This window comes from Mastigoproctus giganteus, chromosome 4, assembly GCF_048544385.1.
Source record: "Mastigoproctus giganteus isolate SK-2022 chromosome 4, ASM4854438v1, whole genome shotgun sequence".
Taxonomy (NCBI): Eukaryota; Metazoa; Arthropoda; class Arachnida; order Uropygi; family Thelyphonidae; genus Mastigoproctus; species Mastigoproctus giganteus.
Window position 1 is genome coordinate 222,168,224 of NC_143578.1, and position 21,591 is coordinate 222,189,814.

At 37.1% G+C, this 21,591-nt stretch overlaps 1 protein-coding gene across 1 annotated transcript in view; it reads right to left on the reverse strand.

Moving 5' to 3' along the window:
• Positions 1-21,591, reverse strand: part of eco (Establishment of cohesion) — a 118,938-nt gene that overhangs the window by 94,806 nt on the left and 2,541 nt on the right. Inside the window, exon 2 of the mRNA XM_090372483.1 lies at positions 13,808-13,880. Within this exon, the coding sequence (XP_090228609.1) occupies positions 13,808-13,880 (73 nt within the window). The remainder of the gene's footprint in view (positions 1-13,807; positions 13,881-21,591) is intronic.

Here is a 21,591-nt window from a genome sequence, read left to right on the forward strand (position 1 = left end):
TAAAAACCAAATAATAACAACAACCGGACAGGTGCCAGCATTTAATTAAACTGAGAAAACCTGTTTTTTTAGATTTATTTTTAAATTCAGGTAATTAATGCAGTAAAAGTTTAACTATATTTAGGAAGCTAAAATATTTTTAGATTTTTAAGCATTACTTAAGGAATAATAGAGGAGCATTATTTTTTAAAAGTACCTGTCAGGTTTCGTGCTACCATTCCTGGGCTATGGAAAATTACTAAAACATTAAGTGATAAAGTTAAAAGTGAGGAAACTTGGAAACAACTTAACATTAATGAAGGGTTAGATAATAGGAAAAAGATAGGATGGAAAAATAAGTGGATAAAAATACTAAAGACGTAGAGACCCACAAGCAAATGAAGTACAGGAAGTGCAAGAAGACAATGGAAAGATGACCTATTCTAAACCCAAGACAGAATATTTAAGGAGGGAGGGGAAAAGAGGCCAGCACCTATATCAATGACCATATATGCATTTAAGAATCATGCAAACGAAAGTATCATTTATCTCTTTTGCTGCCATTATTTATTCAAAAACTGCTACTCAGCCATAATATGCAAGGGTAATTCATAGTAACAACTTGTGAGTTGGGGATCACTCTTATGTCACTTAAGGACAGCTATGTGTGTGTGTGTGTGTGTGTGTGAGGGAGGGAGGGAGGGAGGGAGGGAGGGGAAGAGAGAGAGAGCTCAATGTGGGTACAGATGTAAAAAATTTAAGCATAATGAAACCTGTGGTTAATACCGTCTACAGACAGACAGCAACTTGCTGACAAACAATAATTCAATCCCATCCAACAAGATTTTGCCACCATTACAACTAGTCATACAGTCTCTTAGCTGGATAGCAGAATGAAATTTTGTAATCTTTATGATTATGTGAGATGAACTGACACAATTTCACCATAGTATGTTATTAAAATCAAAATGTGCCGATTGAAAAAAGATAGAACAGACCAGGTTATAATTATTCCTTAAACAAAATACAGAGGATTCCAGTTATTTGGGCCACCGTTTAACTGGGGCAGCCGTTTATTTGGGGCAAATCTTAAAAAACAGAACCCAATCGAGAAAATAGCCAGGGTTTATTTCGCTTAATTCGGAGAATATGCCATTTAATCGGGGCAGGAGACCACAGCACTGGAGATTACCCTACAATTGTCTCCGACCGTACCACGTGGTTCGATCGGATTTCTGGAGGTCACAACCATAAAACAAAAACAACTAGCAGCCACCTGTTTATTGAGCTTTTCTGTTAGTGCAATCTATCATAAACAGATAGTAAACTCGATCTTACTGAATTTTCGATAATACCGACAGTTGGAATTCTGTGGGTTATTATGGCGAAATGTGTTTACACTTCCATGAAATCTTCAATCATATAAAAAAAATTAATTTTCAGAATCTTCTCTTCATTCCTAATTTTAAAGCTTCGTAACTTGTTACTCCACTCTTGCTTTCACATATCCTGTTACTTGCAATTTGTGTGTGCCGAGTTCTTTGTTATTGATTGCTTATCTTTTTACTGTTTTAAATTTTAACCCCCACCCACAAATGTCAGTGAACAGAAATGTCAACTAGTTAATATGTACATATTACAGTACGTATTAATTATACTGATTATCACATATATTCTTCCGATTCTCACGTATCATTTAATTTTTAATTGGTAAGATAATAAAGGGTAAATTTGTGCTTAATATATCTTTACTTTTATAGCCTGTGGATAATATTCCTCCACGTATATTTTTTAATAGAATTAAAATTCAATTCTATTAAAAAATATACGTGATCACTACATGTATAGTGAACGGTACTTTACTGTGGTGAGTCCATCATAACGTGATTTGATTGTGCAGTGAACAATTGTAAAGTAGGGGTCCATTGTATTTTTAACTATTTACGTGAAACTTCAGATAATTGGGGCAGCCGCTTAATCGGGCCAAAATGCACTAGTCCCGATGTGTCCCAAATAACCATAATCGACTGTAGTTAATTTTTTTAAAACTTAAACGCGAAAGCATTGTTTTTTTTTCTGAAGTACATTACTATTAGTACAATTAATGCAAAAAAGAAAGCTTAAAAAGCATCAGTCAAAAAAAAAAAAAAAAACACCTTTCCTACATCACTTTTCCATTTGCTCCAATAATGTCTAGTTCTTACTTCAATTTATTCAAACTACCCACTAGCACAGCACATGGAAGTTGGTTCCAAAAATCAACAACCATTGGCCGAAGCCAAATTTATGCAACCATCCTTTCTCGATTTGAAATTATGCCCCCCCTCATGTATGCAGTCTCAGCAATAGATTGCCCCTTAACAAATCCATGCAGTGACTTCAGTCTAACTGCATTTCTGTTGAGATGATCTTGTTACCTCTTTAAACAGTGACCCCATATTTTCTCTGGAAGAGAAGTTAAGCAAACAGGCCTGTAATTATTCTTGTCACCTCTTGATCTCCCCCTTCCATTTTTGAATTGGGAATACCAGTCCTCCCCTGAATCCAAAGAATCTTATAATTATTGCTTACCTTCTTTGTTCTCTCCTTTGTAAGGATTCACTTGATATCATATTTAGTACTTTACTTATAATTACTTATGTAAATGAATCACAGTTCCTGGCTTCTATATGATGCCATATAGGAAAAATAATCACGAGTATTGGTGGAGTAATATTCCTCTCATTTTGCCCTTTTTTTTGAAAGTTGGGATCTATAATTAGAATTAGCAGTGGCATATGATGCAAGAAAGCAAGCTTATACAGCATCAGACAAAAAAAAAAAAAAAAACCTTCCCATTGCACCCATCCATTTGCTCCAAAAATTTGTCAGTTCTTCCTTAAATTTATTTAAGCTATCAACTTCCACGACAGATGGAATTTGATCTAGCAATCAGTGAGCCGCTGGCTAATGGTAAATTTCCGCACATCTATTCTACAGTAGTCTTTCCTCAATTTGAATTTATGCCCTTCTGGTGCGTAATATGAGCAAGACGAAGAATTCTATCAGCACTGACAGCTTGCTCAAACCATTCGAGGCCTTATACACCTCAATCCAGTAGCTCTACATTCTAAAATGAGGCCTCCAGACCTGTATGCAAAGTGTGGCCTGACCACTGCCTTATACAAAGGGATAATCACCTCTTTATCCCTGCTAGCAAAAGTTCCTGTATCACTGAGGAGACCCCATGAGTTACTTTAGTAGCCTGTCTGCACTACTCTGAAAACTTCATATCGGACTGCACGATTACCCCCAGGTCTTTTTCATTCTGCACTACCTGAGTACAGTATGCAGAGATGGAACATTACTCTGGGGCTATTGCTACCCACATAGAATACATTGCATTTGTCAATGTTAAATTTCAGCTGCCACTTCTCAGCCCATCTGGCCAACTTTTCCAGATCCTATTGCAGCAGAAGCATACTGTCATTAAAAACCCTGCCAACCTTTGTATCATTGGTAAGATTAGACATTACCTTCATCAGTATCATTAATAAATAAAGAAAACAAAAATGGGCCCAACACCGAACCCTGGGGATCTCCACTAATAATATTAGTCCACAAAAAGCAGTGTCCACTGATTACCATTCTCTGCCTTCTCACATTCAACCATCCCTTTCTCCATAGCAACAACTTGCCTTTAATGCCACACTGCTCTAATTTGTAGAGCATTCTTTTATATGCAAAAGCTTTTCTAAAATCCAAGTATATGACATCAAAATATTTTTTTGCATCCAGATCCTCTGTCAGCACATCATAGTATCCAATAAAATTGATCAGACAAGATTTCCACTTAACAAACACATGCTATGTTTGAACTATAGCTGCAGTCCTGTCTAGATGAACCTGCATTGCTTCTTTAACCAGTGACTCCATTATTTTCCAACAGAAATTAAACTAGCAGATCTTTAATTACTTGTGTCACCCTTTGATCTCCTTTTGTGAACTGAGGATACATATGCACATCTCCAGTCTGTGGGGATCTTCTCTGAATCGAAGAATGCTCTCATACTTATGGAAAAGGGTTTCCTTACTTCCTTTGCCATCTTCCTTATTATATTACTGGATAGATCATATCCACCCCACGTGCCCTTCTTATGTTTAACATTAACAATTTGACTCCACGTTGCTCTCAGTTATTATAAAATCATTTAGTTAACTGACAGAGTTTAATAAACCTCTGGCATTCCCCTCTTTGAACAACTCCTCATGTGTAAATGTAGATGCAAAATACTTATTCAGTTTGTCAGCTACCTGAGGAGGATCATCAACAGGTAAACCATCAATATCAAGTGGACCAATCTGATTCATCCCCTTCCTTCTAGAGTTTACATAAATAAACAAGTATTTCCTGGTTTTTTTTGCATTCCTTGCCAAAGATTTCTTGTAATCTGCCTTCACTTGTCTAATCTCCTTTGTGACTTGATTACAGACTAGCTTATATCTACCATAGGCTTCTGTGTCGCCTGATAATTTATATGCATCCCATGCGTTTTTTTTCTTTGTAATGAGTCTCATTAGTTCATCTGACATCCATTTGGTCTAAACCTTGAACAGTATTTCTTAGTTAGTAAGAAAAGCCTAGTAGCTTCCAAGATTAATTCCTTGAATGCTTCCCATTCAGAATATGCTTTTGATAACATCATCAGCTGGTCTCACTGTATAGAATTTAAAAACTGTCTGTGTCTGAGACCACCATAGTCATCTTTATGAAAACAAAAACCCTTCCCTTTACCCCTGATGGTGGTTACATCTTTAAGAAAATCCCACATCAGTATCCTTTGATCACTGCCACCTAGTGGTTCCTTTTTCTGCAGATTCTTAATGAAAGAATAATCATTGCTGATAATCAGATCAAAAGTATTACTCCCTCTGGTTGCCTCTCGAAACATGCTACTGTTGAAAACAATCATCTAATAAATCCAAAAAAGTCTTGCTAATGTGCAAGGGACCAACCCAGAAGTTCTAGTCAATATTTGGAAAGTTAAAATCTCTCATTATACAACATTCTGATTTACTGCCCTACTCTATTTCTCTATACAGCTGTTCACTGTACTCAGAGTCGTTAGCCTCTAATACACTCCAACTCTCATTTTTGCTTTCCCAGCGCTTATGCCAAACTGACTCACATTGCATTTGCCACCCATGTCAACTGGATACACTGCCTTAGATTTTATGAGCTTCTTAACTAAGAGCATAACCTCTACCCCCCCCCACCCTATCTGTCTGCCCATTCTGTACACACTGTACTCCCAAAATTCAAAAGTTCTTATCAATAGAACACAATGATGGCAGAAGTTGACTGTGGTTTTTTTAAGCAATTACAAGGACCAAGTAAAGAACAAATACTATACTACTAATTAGCTCCATACAGCCCTTACTTATTCCATACCTTACTCACTCCAGCTATTACTCCATACAGCACAGTATGAAAGCAAAAGAATGACTGAGCATTGTGGTAAAACGGAGCGAGTGAAGGAATGAATGCAATAGGGAGAATGAAAATACAGTTATTATATATTTATTTTAGTACATACAAATTTGTATATATATATTTTAGTAATAAGTATTAAACTTAATTGAACTTTGTTACTAACAACACCAACACACCCACTACATACCTCCTGACGTGCAAGACACAGCCAAGGCTGCCACAACCGAAAAGGATAGTAAGCAGAGGCGCCTCAGAATGCAGCGCAGAAAGAAAGGAACTGAATATGTAGAATGAATACCTGAACGAATGAATGGTAGTGTGAGTGTGTAAGAAAACATCTTCGTATTCTTTAGTGAAACCTATAGATCATTATTTACTTGATAATTATTTATTAACCACTTATTAATTTATAAATTTTTATGTTACGCATGCTTACTGTAAGTCACATTACACACCATTGCACCCCCCCACCCCAGTGTGTGAAAAAAGTTGGATGAGGGGAAAAAAAAAAAATTTATAAAAATTGAAAGCTAAGTGAAACAGAGTACATGAGGATAATAAACTCTCTCTCTCTCTCTACCCCCTACTGGATATACTGATGGGCATATGGCCCCATGCCCATCCAAGCAGAAACCATGCCGTGATGTGGGATGCTGACACTGGTCAGCGTGGGACAGAGCACCTAAAGGTGCTCCAACATGGGGAACTCTTTCCCCCATGAGCTGTCACTCCTACTAACCTGGGGTGGTTATTCTGTCCTGTCCCTCTCCCATCCTGGGTGACACCCTCCTCCCTTTGCCTGGTGGTGGGTCTCCCCACTGTCAACTTTTAACTCTCATCCCATGACCAGGATGGGCAACCAAACCTGGGGATCCCCTTACTATTCTCCCTTTCAGCCTCCACACTTCCTATTCTCCCACTATTCCTTCCTAAATTTCATAATTTTTAAAATTTTTTTTATTACTGGGCCCACCGTGTCTGCAATCCTGGCTACCTCAGAGTTTGCCCTGCCAGTGCTTCACACTCCCTACTGTCCGGCCTGCCTTCTTGTGGTGCTGGAGGGTAAACTAGAGGTTTCTTTGTGCAAACACAAGCCTCTAGGCTAAGAGGCTGGATGAACAACATACGAACATAACTGAGATGAGCAAACCTTTAGCCATTATATTGGATTATGAGTGCGTCCTGGGATTCAGAAGTGCAAATGTATCTCCAATTCACAAAGGGAATCAATGGGAGAAAGGAGTAATTACAAACTTGTTAGCTTGACTTCTGTTCTAGGAAAAATAATGGTGTCTGGTAAAAGAAATGATGTAGGATTGTCTAGACCAGAGGTTCCCAAACTTTCTCGGTTCACGGCACTCTTAGTATCCCAGTAATTTTTTCATGGAACCCCTAGGCCAAAAGAGAACACAGTGGTTTTCGACCTTTTAATATATACCTATATAATAATTTTATTCTTTATATAGAGGTACTAAATAAAGATCAATTACAGATCACCACAAAATTAAAAATATACGGTACAATAGATACCGTACACCATTTTATAATGAAATAAATATACAAATTAAAATAATAATAACAATAATAACTTTAAGTAACTTAAACCCAAATTACACAGCACCTCAAGAATGTTGTTGAGGCAACTTGTTTGCTGTGGCACCCCGGTTGAAAACCACTGGTCTAGACAAAAATGCAGTCACAGTATGGATTTGTTAAGGTGCAGTCTTGTCTCATAGATATGGATGGATACTATAACACAGTAACAAGGGAACTGAATGCAAAAAATAATTCTGACATCATATATTCAGATTTCAGAAAAGCTGTTGATGCTGTTGCATATGCACAACAGATCAAAAACTGCTATATAAATTGTAACACTGTGGAATTAAGTTGTTGTTGTTGTTATTTGGTTTTTAGGAGCATTAACAACTAAGGCTATATTGCTCCGGGATATGCGGTGGTCATTCCCTGACCTTTCCGCATCCTCCGTATTTGGCGGTGACGGGCCCAAACCCCGCTCTAATCAAGAAGTGTGTGCTACGCACTGCTGCTGCTCCTTCCCACCTGGTTACGGAGGTGCACGTTGTTGCTATAGATAAAGGGATGGCTGAGTGGGAAAAGAATGAGTGGTATTAATGGGTACTGCTCTTCTTGGACTAGCATTATTAGCAGACTCCAACGGAGTTCTGTGTTAGGACCATTGTTGTTTTCTATATTTGTTAATGATATTGATAAAGGCATATCAGGCTTATTGTCAAGTTTTGCAGATGATGTGAAGATTGTAACAGTATTTAAAGTGATTGTTTTTGATACTGCTGCTGTTGTTGTTATTTGGTTTTTAGGAGCATTAGCAACTAAGGCCATATTGCTTCGGCGATATGCAGTGGTCATTCCCTGACCTTTCCGCATCCTCCATATTTGGTGGTCACGGGCTCTAATCAAGAAGCATGTACTACGCACTGCTGCTCCTGCCCACCTGGCTACGGAGGTGCCTTTTTGATACTGAAACATGATCTAGACAAATTATAAAGGTGAGCCTAGAAGAGACAATTGAAGTTTAATGTTGACAAGTGTAAGATACTTCATATATGGAGCAGAAATACCAGATTTGTGGCATTGCTGCTGCAATACCACACATCTGGTATGTACTGCAGCAGTAAAGCCACACCCCAAATATTGCATATGGGTCTGGAAGCCTCATTTTAGGAAGGATGCAGATCTGTTGGAATGGGTGCACAGAAGAGCAAAAATATTGATGAGGGAAGCAAAAGGGTTCTCTTACCATGAAAGGCTTTAGTTTTGCAAACTACTGCATCTGGGGACTGGCACCTGCAAGGAAATATGATTGAGGTGTAAGGACTTGAACGGATTGAATAAGCTCAATGCTGATGGAATCCTTCCCCCTTACTCAGACTACACACATTTGGTGGCATAAATTCAAATTGAGAAAGGATCACTGAATGATTGATGTGCATAAATTTTCTTCATTCAGAGGGTGGAACAAACTCCCATCTGTTGCTCTAGAGGTGAAGTGTTTGATTAAATTCAAGGAGAATCTGAATAAACTGTTAGAGGGGGTTTGACAGGTTAAACAGGAAGTGTAGGTTTTTTTTTTTTTTTTTTTAATGCTGTATTAGCTTTCTTTATTGTATTATGTGTCCCTAAATAATAACTTTGGTTAGTAGAAGGCCATTAACATAAAATAGTGGGAGCAAGAACTGAATCTAAGGGAACATCAGCATTATTTGAGAAATCAGAAAATAGAGAGCCATCTAACTTCCTTCATAGTGATCAGTCAGAAAGAAAACTGGCCAATGAATGACAAAAAAGGCAGATGGCAAATAAGGTGAGAGCTTTATCTAGAAGACCTTTATTACCAAATACAATGAAAATCTTTGAAATGTCAAGAGCAATTGTTTGGGTTTCACTGAACTTTTCTATCAAATTTGTCCAAAGATGAGTAAAATAAGCCAAGGTATCATTAGTAGATCAATTCTGACTAAATTCACATTGGCAAATGTTTATCAGATGTAAGGTTTTGAGATGCTGTATGAGCAGGTAGTTGATGGATTTCTGTATGAGCAGGTAGTTGATGGATTTCTCAATTACCTTGGGTAGGTGTAATGGGATAACTGTAAGGGAGGAAACTGTCATCAACAGGTATGGTAGGAGTTGATTGCTCAAGATGCAAAGGTTAGAAGAAAAGTAGGGTGATAATAAGCCAGCGTTATATGAGTATGTAATAGAACCAACAGTGATGCAAGTATGGATGGATGGACAGAAATTGCAGGGCCAATAGCTTTGGCCAAAGACAAAGATTCAACTAGCATTTGGACAAGCAGGTTTCTCACTTTCCTACTTTTGGCCTGTTTATTATTGAGTTTGGACTGACAACTTTTTGCAACTTCTGCAGGCTTTAATGTAGACAGAACACAAAGCTGGAGATTTAGATGCATGCCAATTGGCATGATATGTTCTTATCTTGAATAGCTTTAGCACATTTATTGGAAACCCAAGGTTTAGATAAAGATTGTAAGATGGAATGAAGAACAAGAATTTCATCACTATAAGAATAATGTCACTAATGGGATCTGAACAGAGATTTTAGAGGATTTAAAACAGTAGTTCAACTAAGAAAAAGAGGAATTAAAAATTACATAGATCATCCCATTGAGAGAGAGAGAGAGAGACCAAATTTAAATCTGAGACACCTAGAGGTTTACTAACATTAATTTGTGCAATTTAAAGGATTTCTGGTGAGGAAAAGACCTATAGTGCTGGGTGTGTGGTTAGGATTGCCTGGTATTTTTTTTTATTTATTTATTGTGTTTGCCACTCAGACAGTTTTTCTTATAGTCCATTTTGCTTTCCCTCTTAAGAAACCAGCAGTAATCTCCCATCATGGCAGTTATCCCAGCAACTTGGTATCACTTTTTTTCCATCATGGGTATATTCTGATCAAAGCATTTCCCCCTTGCTCATCACTTACATCTCCCAAATTTTGAGGAAAAAACTGAGATGGGAACAAAAAAAATTCATTTTCCAAGATATTTGGTTGCCCACATCTTTATAACACTGCAGGAAATTTGATCTAGATATGCATATCTTCTTTCTTTGTTCCAAGAACACAACTGCTTTAAATGATTGCCAAGCTCATAGTTCAGTATCCTCTAGCTTTGTTTCAAATACATCATATTTGAGAAGTTTCTTTATTTGAGACTATTTTCGAAACACTCTGATGTTTTCAATATACTGTAATTTTAATTCCTGCTCCAAGTAACTTTCACACTATTGTGACCTACACACATTGGACAAAAAAATACAAACTTTTGTATTAAGACAGTTACAAACAGAAGAAATACAAATAATTGTGAATAAATGCAAATAGATATAAAGAAAACCATGACATGGGATGATGATGTGCTGCCTTGTTGAGTATAAAGATTGTATAGGCTGTTCTACTGCAGTAATTTTTAAGCCAGAATGGGGAAAATGCATTATCTATCAGACTTTGATAAAGGTCTTATGGTGCATGCACGTTCAGCAGCAGCCACGATTCAAGAAAAGGAAGACATAACTGTTTTCTCAAAAGCATCTATCTCAAAGGTTTTTAACAATTGGAAAGCAAGTAGTTCTTCCACATCTCAAAGGAGTAAATGTGGCAGAAAAACAATACTTCAAGAGCAAAGCTATCATAATCTAAGGATTGTCAGAAGATTAGGACATCCAGTTTGCAGCAAATAACATCTGAATTCAACAAAACCCAGTCCCTTAATTTAAAAAAAAAAAAAAAAAAGTTGTGGGAAGGAAGACAAGTATGGATCAATGGAAGTTTTGGATATGGCATACACAACGCAAGAATATATCTAAGTCCTTGACATTATGTATCTTCGGCAGTGCCACCCTCTCCAGTCACCTTGGACTTCCTCCAGTCTTGATTTGAATAATAACTATCTAGGATGCCTCCAAGAGATTTATCAATATATCCAGTCCAGTGGATTACCTAGCAGCCAACCTACGAGAACTGCTTTAAAAAATACCCTCAAAATGTAAGAAATAATGGATCTCAACAATGGTGCCAGCAATAACCTCAACTCACACACAATCTATATTACACAACAAAAGAGGTGAAGATATATTGGGGAATGTTCTGGAGACAAAACATGGTTTTCCCAATTCACACTTCAATGAGCAAAGTGGTATTCCATTCCACTGGGGGATGAGAATTATCAATTGTAGAATACTGCCTAATCACACAAAGGGTTGACCATTCCTCTATGTGAAGTGGACACAAAATATGTAAGTATTTGGTAGAAAACACAACTTTACTGAATTCAACATCAGTCAGTTTATTCAACTCAGCATTGGGATGATTTGGCATAAGAAATTCTGTGCCATGTGGAACATGGTCTGATTGAAAATGAAGATGCTCCAATACTTGCTTTAGACGTGAGAGGTTACAAATATTTGGATTAATTTGGTTGTCCATGGCTGTGTGGAGGGAGTCTTTTGTGAAAATATTCCTATCCATAAAAAGAAAAGAAATGTTTGTTGTTGTTTTGGCTGCTAACCATGTTAATGTAGTATTAAGTCACTTCTTAATACTACTGGTCCTAATATCACTAATCTTAATACCACTAACCTTTAATCCAAGTGGTCAAATTAATGATATTAAGTTAATACCATTAACTTGACCACTTGGAAGGCAGCATTAATAGGTCTCCAAGTGGTCAAGAGATAAGTACATAACAAGACATACTTGTAGACCAAAGACAACACACAACTCATATGTTCTCAAAATTATCTGAATGGCTTGTTTGTATTCTAGTTTTTTCTAGGCCCGACTTCACCCCCCCCTTCTGCTCCCTCCTGGATTATTAAGGCAGTTATATATAGTGAACAGCAAAATGTTCAGTTGCTTCTCTTTATCAAACAGGTTTCAATAAGGATCCTAGATTTAGTCAGCAAGGCCGTTTTAGAGGAACATTATATTGGATTTGGTTTCTTAGGCCTTAATTAAATAATCACTCTCCCCTCACTTAGGAAAAAAGGAGGATCAAAGGCTGACAAAAGTAATTATAGACCTGTGAGCTTAACTTCTGTTCCAGGAAAATTAATGGAGGCACTGGTTAAAGAAGCACTGCAGGATCATTTAGACAAGACTTCAGATATAGCTCGGACACAGCATGGTTTTGTTAAGGGGAAGTCTTGCCTGACCAATTTGATTGGATACTATGATGCAGTCATAAAAGAACTGGATGCAGGGAATAGCTTTGATATTATATACTTGGATCTTAGAAAGGCTTTTGATACTGTTGCACGTGGAAGACTGCTACACAAATTGGAGCAGTGTAACATTGGTGGCAAATTGCTGCTATGGATAAAGGGGTGGTTGAGGGGGAGAAGACAGAGAGTGGTAATCAATGGACACTGCTCATCGTGGACTAATGTTATTAGTGGAGTCCCTCAGGGCTCAGTGTTGGGTCTATTGTTTTCTGTATTTATAAATGATATTGATGATGGTATATCAAGTTTAATGTCCAAGTTTGCAGACGATACAAAGGTAGGCAGGGTTGTCAAGGACACTACTGACACTATGCTGCTGCAACTTCACTATGCTGGAAAGGTTGAGCAGATGGGCTGAGAGGTGGCAAATGAAGTTTAACATTGACAAATGTAAAGTACTACACATTGGAAATAGCAACCCCAGAGCAACGTATCAACTCTGTGGTACTACACTGACAGTGGTAGAGAATGAAAGGGACTTGGGGGTGGTTGTGCAGGCAGATATGAAGTTCTCTGAGCAGTGCAGATGGGCTGCAGGAGTAGCTCATGGAGTATTGTGAATGATATACAGGAATTTTTCCAGCAGGGATAAGGAGGTGATTATTCCCTTGTATAAGGCAATTTTGTATAAGCAAGTCCGAAACCCTGCGGCACCTACAGCAGCATACTGGTTGCGTGGCCAACCGCCTCCCCCAGCTGCCAGCTAAGGACCAAAGAAGAAGGCAATTTTCAGGCCACACCTACAGTACTGTATACAGGTCTGGAGGCCTCATTTCAAGAAGGATGTAGAGCTGCTGGAACGAGTACCGAAAAGGGCAACAAGATTAGTGAATGGAACAAAGGGGTGCTATTACGAAGAAAGGCTTAAGTTTTGCAAATTACAGTGTCTGGAGACTAGGCACCAGCGAGGTGATCTGATAGAAGTGTATAAAGCCTTGAATGGTTTGAGCATGCTCAATGCTGAGGGGATTCTTCCTCTTGCTCAGAATAATCACCTGAGAGGGCATAAATTCAAATTGAGGAAAGACAGATGTAGGATAGATGTGCGGAAATTTGCCTTTAGCCAGCAGGTGGTTGGTTGGCGGAACAGACTTCCATCCCTTGTTGTGGAGGTTGATAGCCTAAATAGGTTTAAGGCTCAGCTGGACAGGTATTTTGAGCGAACAGAGGGGAAGTGGGTTTTTTTTTTTTTTTTTTTGGCTGATGCTGCATAAGCTTGCTTTCTTGCATCAAATGCCTCTGCTAATGCTAATGTCAAAATTTAAATAAAATGACCATCATTTTTGATCGTGAGAATTGAGCTTTTTTTACATAAGCTCAATTTTGATGAGGTCAATCACAGTTTAATTAAATTATGATGAGTTTTTCTTAACTAAAAGGTCATAATCTCCAATGTGAAGGGTATTTACATTGTTTACTGATTATTAATTACCTGATAAAATCATCTTGTAATCTAAAAGATCCCACTGCAACTTTTTTCCCTTCCATTTTTGCTGAATTACTGTTTTACACAACTAAAAATTCCTTCCAAACTTAAAAGAGACAGGTTATTTTAGGCAAGAAATGTACCTTTTTTTTTGGCTGTTTTCTGATTTCGGAAGATGGGTCATACTGAAAATAGGATAGCAGTTTGCATTTCTACCTAGAAAAAATTAAAATATTATTTCAGAGCACATTATCTAAATAGATCACACTTGCTTTACTTATTTAGCATGGTCCAGAAATACACCTAAAATCTACTCATCAGTTAAATTCCCTTGCCAATATATAAACTTCTTTATGGTAGCACTGAAAGGGAGCATTGTATGACAAGATGTCAGCTTCCAATATACTTTTGTTTTTATTTGTGAATTAAGTTAGTATTTATTCTCAACTGTCTCATAAGGTACAGTGTACTTGGCTATTGTACAAAACAAGAAAATTAATACATTGGCAGTTTAAGATAAATATTCTGTCAATTTTCTTTCTTGATATTGTTTATGGCAGCAGCACGCAAACTTATCTTACTCGTGGCTCCCTTTATTAAATAAAAAATTGACGTGACCTCTCAATTTAAAACCCAGGATAGGATGACCAGATTTTTAGCGAGGAAAAATAACATTTTATAAATTATGTAGTAGAAAATTTTATTCAACTACTGAGAAAGGAGTAAAAAAATTGTTTCCATGTTAATTTTCACATTAAAATAATTGTTTAATATTTTAAATTGAATACAGCAAAAACAACAAATCAAATAAGATTACAAAACAATAAAAAAAAAAAAAATGAACGATAACAAAACAAAACAAAACAATTAATGAGAAGGATGAGCTTAGATAACCAATAATATTTGATACATATTTGAAACTGCTAATCTCATGTCATCTTCTGGATCAAGTCTGGAAAGCTGTTTTGTTTTTATAGCTGCTAATTTTGAGAAGCCAACCTCATATAAATATGTAGACCTGAGAGGTAGCAATGTTTGTATCACCATTTTCAATAATTCTGGATACTTGTCTCGAAAAGAAAGCCAAAATTTTTTGTAAGTTGTTGTAGTCTTGGAACAAGCACATAATGCTTCATCAGCAACAGATTGATGAAATCTTCCTTTTCCTGAATTCGGGGGCATGAGGAAATTTCAAAAGCAAAGGGATCACAACTCCAATACAACTTTTTTTTTTTCTGGAGATACATTAAATCATTTGGAAAAAATTCTTAATTAGCATTGTTAAGTAGGTGGCAATGAAATATCAATATTATTAACAAAATCAGAAAAACATGGGAACATTTCAGTGTTATTAAGCTCAAATTCAATTTTCCAAAGCTTAAGCTTCTTTTTGAAAGCTTCTATTTATCACCGAGGGTTAATATATATGTTCCTTATCCTTAAGTTTTTCAAATATATCAACAGGTAACTAAATTTTCCAAGCCAATTTTTGATTTATAAACAATCGAGCAAGATTCTGATTTTTATTGCACATCTTTTTGGGGTCAAAAAGTGTTGACCGCAAAAAGTGTTGGACATCTTTTTGGGGTCAAAAAGATGTGCAACACTTTACCAGTGAACAACCACCTCTTTTGTATATAAAAGAAGCATTTCATAAGAGGATCCCATTTCGTTGCAAAGTATAGTGTAAATTCTGCTATTTAAGCTTCTACTTTTAATAAAGCTGATCACACTTACTGCATCTTTCAAATTTTGCAGGGAAAACAAGAGATCCAGCAATAGTGTGTGATTACAAATTTTTTCCTATTAAACATGAAACTTCCAATGATACTCTTAAAGCTTTACAAGGAACTGCCATATGACTTCTTCACGAAAGATTTCAGACCTTGTATGGCACTACATATGAAACATCCAGAGCTAATGGAAAAAACTGAATCCTTTTGAAAAAGGATTCAGTTTTTATAGCTGTTCCATTTAGCTCAAATAGCTCTGGATGTTTCATATGCAAGTGTCTTTTTAATTTAATAGGTTTCAAGCTTTCATTAGGCAGTTTTTCGTAACATATTATGCACACAGGATGTTGCTCATCATCAACAACACAGTAAGTGAAGCTGTAGTTCATAAATTCCTCTTGATATTTTTTATTCTTTTTCATTCCTTTTGATTTGGAATATGATAGCTCTCTACCAGAAATTGGTGGTTGCACTACACTTTAAATAATGTTAGTGTCCAAAATTTCACATGATACATTTCTTACTTTTCTTCTGAAGTACCTGAAGCAATATTATTGTTGTCACTCCTTGGCCATTTTGTTCTGATTACCCAATTGTCCATGATGAAATGCATATTTTTTTTCTTCTTAAAAACAACAACAATAACATGAAACGAGCAATATAAAAAGTAGAAAAGTAGCAGAAGAATGAAAAACACATCTAAGTTGACATGAAAGCACCGAATTACGAAGCAGAATAAAGCGTGTGTGCAACAGACTTGCTATATAAAATATTTACTGCCACCATATATTCGCACCTCTGGGCCTTTAGGCAATATAGGCAATTTGAGAATTTGTTTCACTGTTTCAAATCTGAAACAGAGAAATGACAAAATTGAAAAAAAAAAAAAAAAAAAATTAATACATATTGATTTTGTTTATGCATTTACATTTCTTTTCTTTTTTAAACTTTATATGGGATAATATTTTTCCTTTTGAACTTGTATATAGAATAACATCCTTATCATACTTAGCATCAAGCAATAAGACCAGTGTAAAAGTAATTAATGCCTTTTAATCAAATCTAAAAGTGAAATGGCAAAAAATTTTCCTGAATTTCTGCTTACAGGCAGCAATTCAGGAAAAGTTAAAGCTGGCATAATATTTCCTGTTTTTTTTTTTTTTTTTGTTTTAGGAGCAAGGCAATCAATTAATAATCCTTGTCTCCTGAAAATTGAAGCCAACACTTTCCAGCTTATGGCTGGGTTCAAAACATTTTTCAAGGTTGGAAATCCCACTGCATGCTTTTTAATTTGGATCATAAGAATGTAGCCAAGTTTCATCATCATTCCTGGATAAAAATCTATCTTGATTAATAAGAATTAATTTTAAAATTCCTTTTGGTTACTCCACCCTGTAATTTTTTCATGAATGGAAAGGTTTCTGGAAACTTATCTTGCACAAACTTTGGACATTGATGCTCAGATAAAAATGTTAAAATGCTTTCATTGGAATTGTTAAATATTTTTTTTAAGTTCAGACATCTTGAATTTTTCAATTTTCTAATAGTTTTTCTTCAATGATGGCAACTGTATCAGAATTGATTGCTACAGATGACTGGCCCGACCTTAGAACATCCTCAACTGACTCCCATTCACTTTGGAATGTTTGAGGAAATATCACCCATAACTGGGTAATATTTCCTCAAACATTCCAGTCACTCTTTCACAGATTTATTTAGCTCTTCTGCCTTCTTTGGTCAAAAATTTGATTACTGAACAACTTGATTTGCTGGCTATTCCTTCTTCTTCCATCTACTAACATAAAAAAATTAAATTTTAGAAACTGCATAAGACATTAGGCTATCAAAATAACCTATTGTATAATTTATTACTACATTTTATATAACCTGTTCTCAGAACTTTCTAACACCAACCATTGTAGCTTTTTAACCACTTTAAACTAAATTTACTATAATGACAATAATAAGCACACATTAGAGAAAAAGGCACAAAGATTTTGTGCTGTGCATCCCACAATATTAAAAAAAAAAAAAAAAATCCAATTTTACATCAATTAATCAAATTCTCTTCCCACAGCAATGATGTATATAACATATTTAATTCTTCACCATTCAAATTAATGGCGACACATTCCATACACTTCGTGTAAATTATATGCCAACAAAAACTAAACAAATTTGATAGCGTCCACATAGACCAGCCTTTTCGGAAAACAGCATAAAGCATTTAATATGTCAACAAACAATTGGTATACAGACATCTCAACCTATGTACTTAATCAGGTTTTTCCATTTACGTAAGTCCAACTTCGGTCTTGTAGATACAAAATACATGTACATTACAGTAGAATGCACGAAGATTATAACCGCCAACAAACTTCATCGTGTACAGCATTTTACGATTTGTAACTGAGTTAAATGAGGCTGAAAAAACATACAATGAATAATAATATAGAGTACAGTATTTATTCAAAACTAATTTAATCTAAATACGATATGTAATTTAATTTAATCTACGATCAAATCACTTTACAATGGACTCTCCAAAATAAAATACTGTTCACTATACGATATGTAATAAGTGCAAGACATTGTGATCATGTTTACGAATTGAATTTTAATTCTATTAATGGATAATAAGCGAAAATAGGTGGAATATTATCCACAGACTAAAAAAGTAAAGACAGCATAGATTTACACTTTATTGCCTTACCAATTAACATAATTAAATGATACGTGAAAACTGGAAGAATATTTCCCAAAGGTTAGCAAAATAAAAATAAATTTACGCTTACGTACATAGCTTAGTTAATAGTGTAACTGATATTTCCTTTCACTGACATTTTTTTTTTGTAGTAGTAGTAGTGGCATGTGATGCAAGAGAGCAAGTGTATGAGCTTATGCGGCATCAGCCAAAAAAAAAAAAAAAAAATCACACCATTCCCTCCAAATGCCTGTCTAGTTCCTCCTTAAATTTATTCAACCTATCAACTTCCACAACGACAGATGGAAGTTTGTTCCAGCAATTAACCACCCGCTGGCTAAAGGCAAATTTCTGCACATCTATTCTACATCTGTCTTTTCTTAATTTGAATTCATGCCCCCTTAGGTTCGTAATCTGAACAAGTGGAAGAATCCCATCAGAATTCAGCATGCTCAATCCATTCAAGGCCTTATACACCTCAATCAGATCACTGCACAGTCTCCAGCCACTGCAATTTGCAGAACTTAAGCCTCTCTTGGTAAGAGGATCCCTTTATTCCCCTCACCAATCTTGTTGCCCTTCTCTGTACACGCTCAAGTAAATCTACATCCTTCCTAAAATGAGGCCTCCAGACATGTATGCAGTACTCAAGGCATGGCCCGACCATTGCCTTATACAGAGGGATAGCAAAATTCCTATATATCATTGACAAAACTCCATGACCTGCCCTGGCAGCCTGTCTGCATTGCTCAGAGAACTTCATATCTGACTGCACAATTACTCCCAGGTCTTTTTCATTTTTTACCACCTTAAGTGTAGTACCACACAGTTGGTACGTTTCTCTGGGGTTACTTCTACACATATGCAGTACTTTGCATTTGTCAAGGTTAAACTTCAGTTGCCACTTCTTAGCCCATCTGCCCAAATTATCTAGATCCTGTTGCAGTAGCACACTGCCATTACTGTCATTAACAACCCTGCCAACCTTTGTATCATCTGGTAAAATGAATGTGCTAAAATAACTCCCGGTGATCTGGCAAACTCACTAATCTGGCACTCCACAGGTCCCAACACACTGCTGGATTAGTGATGATCGATCTGTATCATGTCTGGGCATAATTGTAGACACATGTTCCGACCTAATTCATGCATTTTTTTCAGCAAGGTCCTATATTTATCCAACAAATGGTCAGGTTATGTTGTTTAATACTGTTAGTCCACACACAAATAATAATGCTCTTTTTACCCCTTAAAGTCAAACAATCTGTTGGTAACGTCATCAATAGCTGCTTCCAGCAAAGTCACCCTTGTTCTGGTCCACCTAATCTTCATTACAATAAATGTTACCACTTTTCCTGACAATAGAGCCTTCCAATGAAACTAAATCTCCTTCAATCAGAGCAGTATGCACTTTATTCTTTTCTGGGACCTGAATTGGAGGAGGTGCATTAAGAGATACTTGAGTCGCTGAAAAGTTCCCAGTTACATTCGTTTCTATGTTTGTTTATTTTACAGTGACTTAAATTCTTCTTGTAATGCACCAAGTTCTAATTTAAGATCAGTACCTCCTTACGTAGGGTGCAAAGAAAAGAATTATCAGTTGAGCTTGGTCTGTCTACTAGACCAACCTTAGAATACATGGTCTGTTTACTAGACTGAATACATGCCACAGGCTATACAATTCACACACTCACAATTCTCACTGGAAATGCCCGAGGGCACGTCTGGTTGAGTCACGGTGTCCTTGAACTTTGTGTTGCGAATCTTCCCCCATCTAGCAGTTTACTAACCAATTAAACTCAATGATAATGGCAAAAATTCTTGCACTATTTTTCAAGAATTTTACTGTCTCTACAAAATAGATTTCCCCATCTATAAATTCAGGCCACACTGATATATATTTGAAATTATAAAGATTAAAAATTTTAATTAAGAATATATTAAAGAATTTAAATTAAACAAAATATTACAGAAATTAAATTGTACACCAAAACCACATCTATTAAAGTGTAAAGTGTATTTAGGGTCAGACAGCACCAGGGGTTTCCCCCATCTCTGCTTGGTTTACATTGTGTGGTGATACAGTTCATTGGTAAAGGCCAGAGATTTAAAAGTGTTTGGATCTTGAAATGTGTGGTGTCATGTACCGTTGTTCTTCTGGCCATTTAGCCGCCAAACCTCTGCTGAGGCCAAAGGCTGCCCCACTTTCGTCCCATGTTGGCAGACTAGGTACCCAGTAGGTGGCAGGTCCTGCCACCTAATTTTCTGAGATTTCAGTGGCTAGGACCTAAAAAAAAGTGATTGCACCGCATTGTGGGGAAGTGCTAGGAGAAAGCCAAAAATAGTGGGTGAAATTGATTTTAGATTGTTGAATTTCGTTTGTGTGGGGCATTCACTTGAGTGCAGATAGAGTGTGTGTGTGGGGGGGGGATTGACAAATATGGAGCCGATAGGGAATACAACCCCAGTTACAGTGGGACATGCTCATGCCCCACCAGAGGGGAAAGTGGGGGCAGTGGGATGGGACAAGGAGGCTGTTACTCCCCCACCACCAAGGGAAGGGGAGGAATAGTGGCTGGCAAGGGAGCCAGTTCAAATCACCTGTACAGCACATTGGCAATAGCTGCTGGCTGACAGCCAGCAGAAAAATCGTTACAAGGACAGCATCCTAGTCTTGGTTTTCAAGCCATTAGGATCAGGATCATTCGTGGGAGGAAGCCCATCCAGGATTCCAGGAGCAAAGTGGATTGTCAGTCAAGCTAGTGTAATTAGTTTTCCTTTGATGGCACCATGACCAGTCAGGAGAAAAGTAGTGAAGAGGCCTATAGAGAACCAGGATGGTGGTACTGGGTGGGTTTTATCAAGCTCTGGTAAGAATTTCTTCGTTATTGCACTTTAGTTGTGTCATTCCAGCATTGTTGCCAGGTCTGTTTGAGGAACGTAGAGAGTTGCCATTTTTCCATGGTGTGGTTGTTTTCCGGGTTAGTGGTGTGGTCCATGAAGGTGGTCGATCTTCTTTCTGTCAGGTTGTAGAGCATGACACACCGCACAACCTCCAGGTCCAGGGGGAGGGTGCCCACCAGGGCCTGGAGAGTATGAATGCAACAAGCCTGGGGGATGGTCAATAGAATTGAGCATTGTATGCTCGAGTTTTCTTTGGTTGGCTGCCATCGTGACTTTTCTGAACCATACCGGAGCGGCGTAGGTTATGGTGGGTAGGAATACTGTCCTGTAGAAGAGACTGAGGGTTCTCCGTTTGAGACCCCAATCCCTCCGGGCGACTCCGGCAACCATTGCCGAAAAGCCTTTTATTTTTTGCTAGATATAGGTGAGGTGTGGCTTGAAGGTTAGCTTTCCATTGAGGATAAGTCCCAGGGGTTTGAGTTGCGTGGCAAACTCGATGGTGGTATTATGGATCTTGATTTACGGTGGTAGGTTTGGGTGGAGATGACCTCTCAGCAAGATAGAGCAGGTTTTTGTTGGTAATATA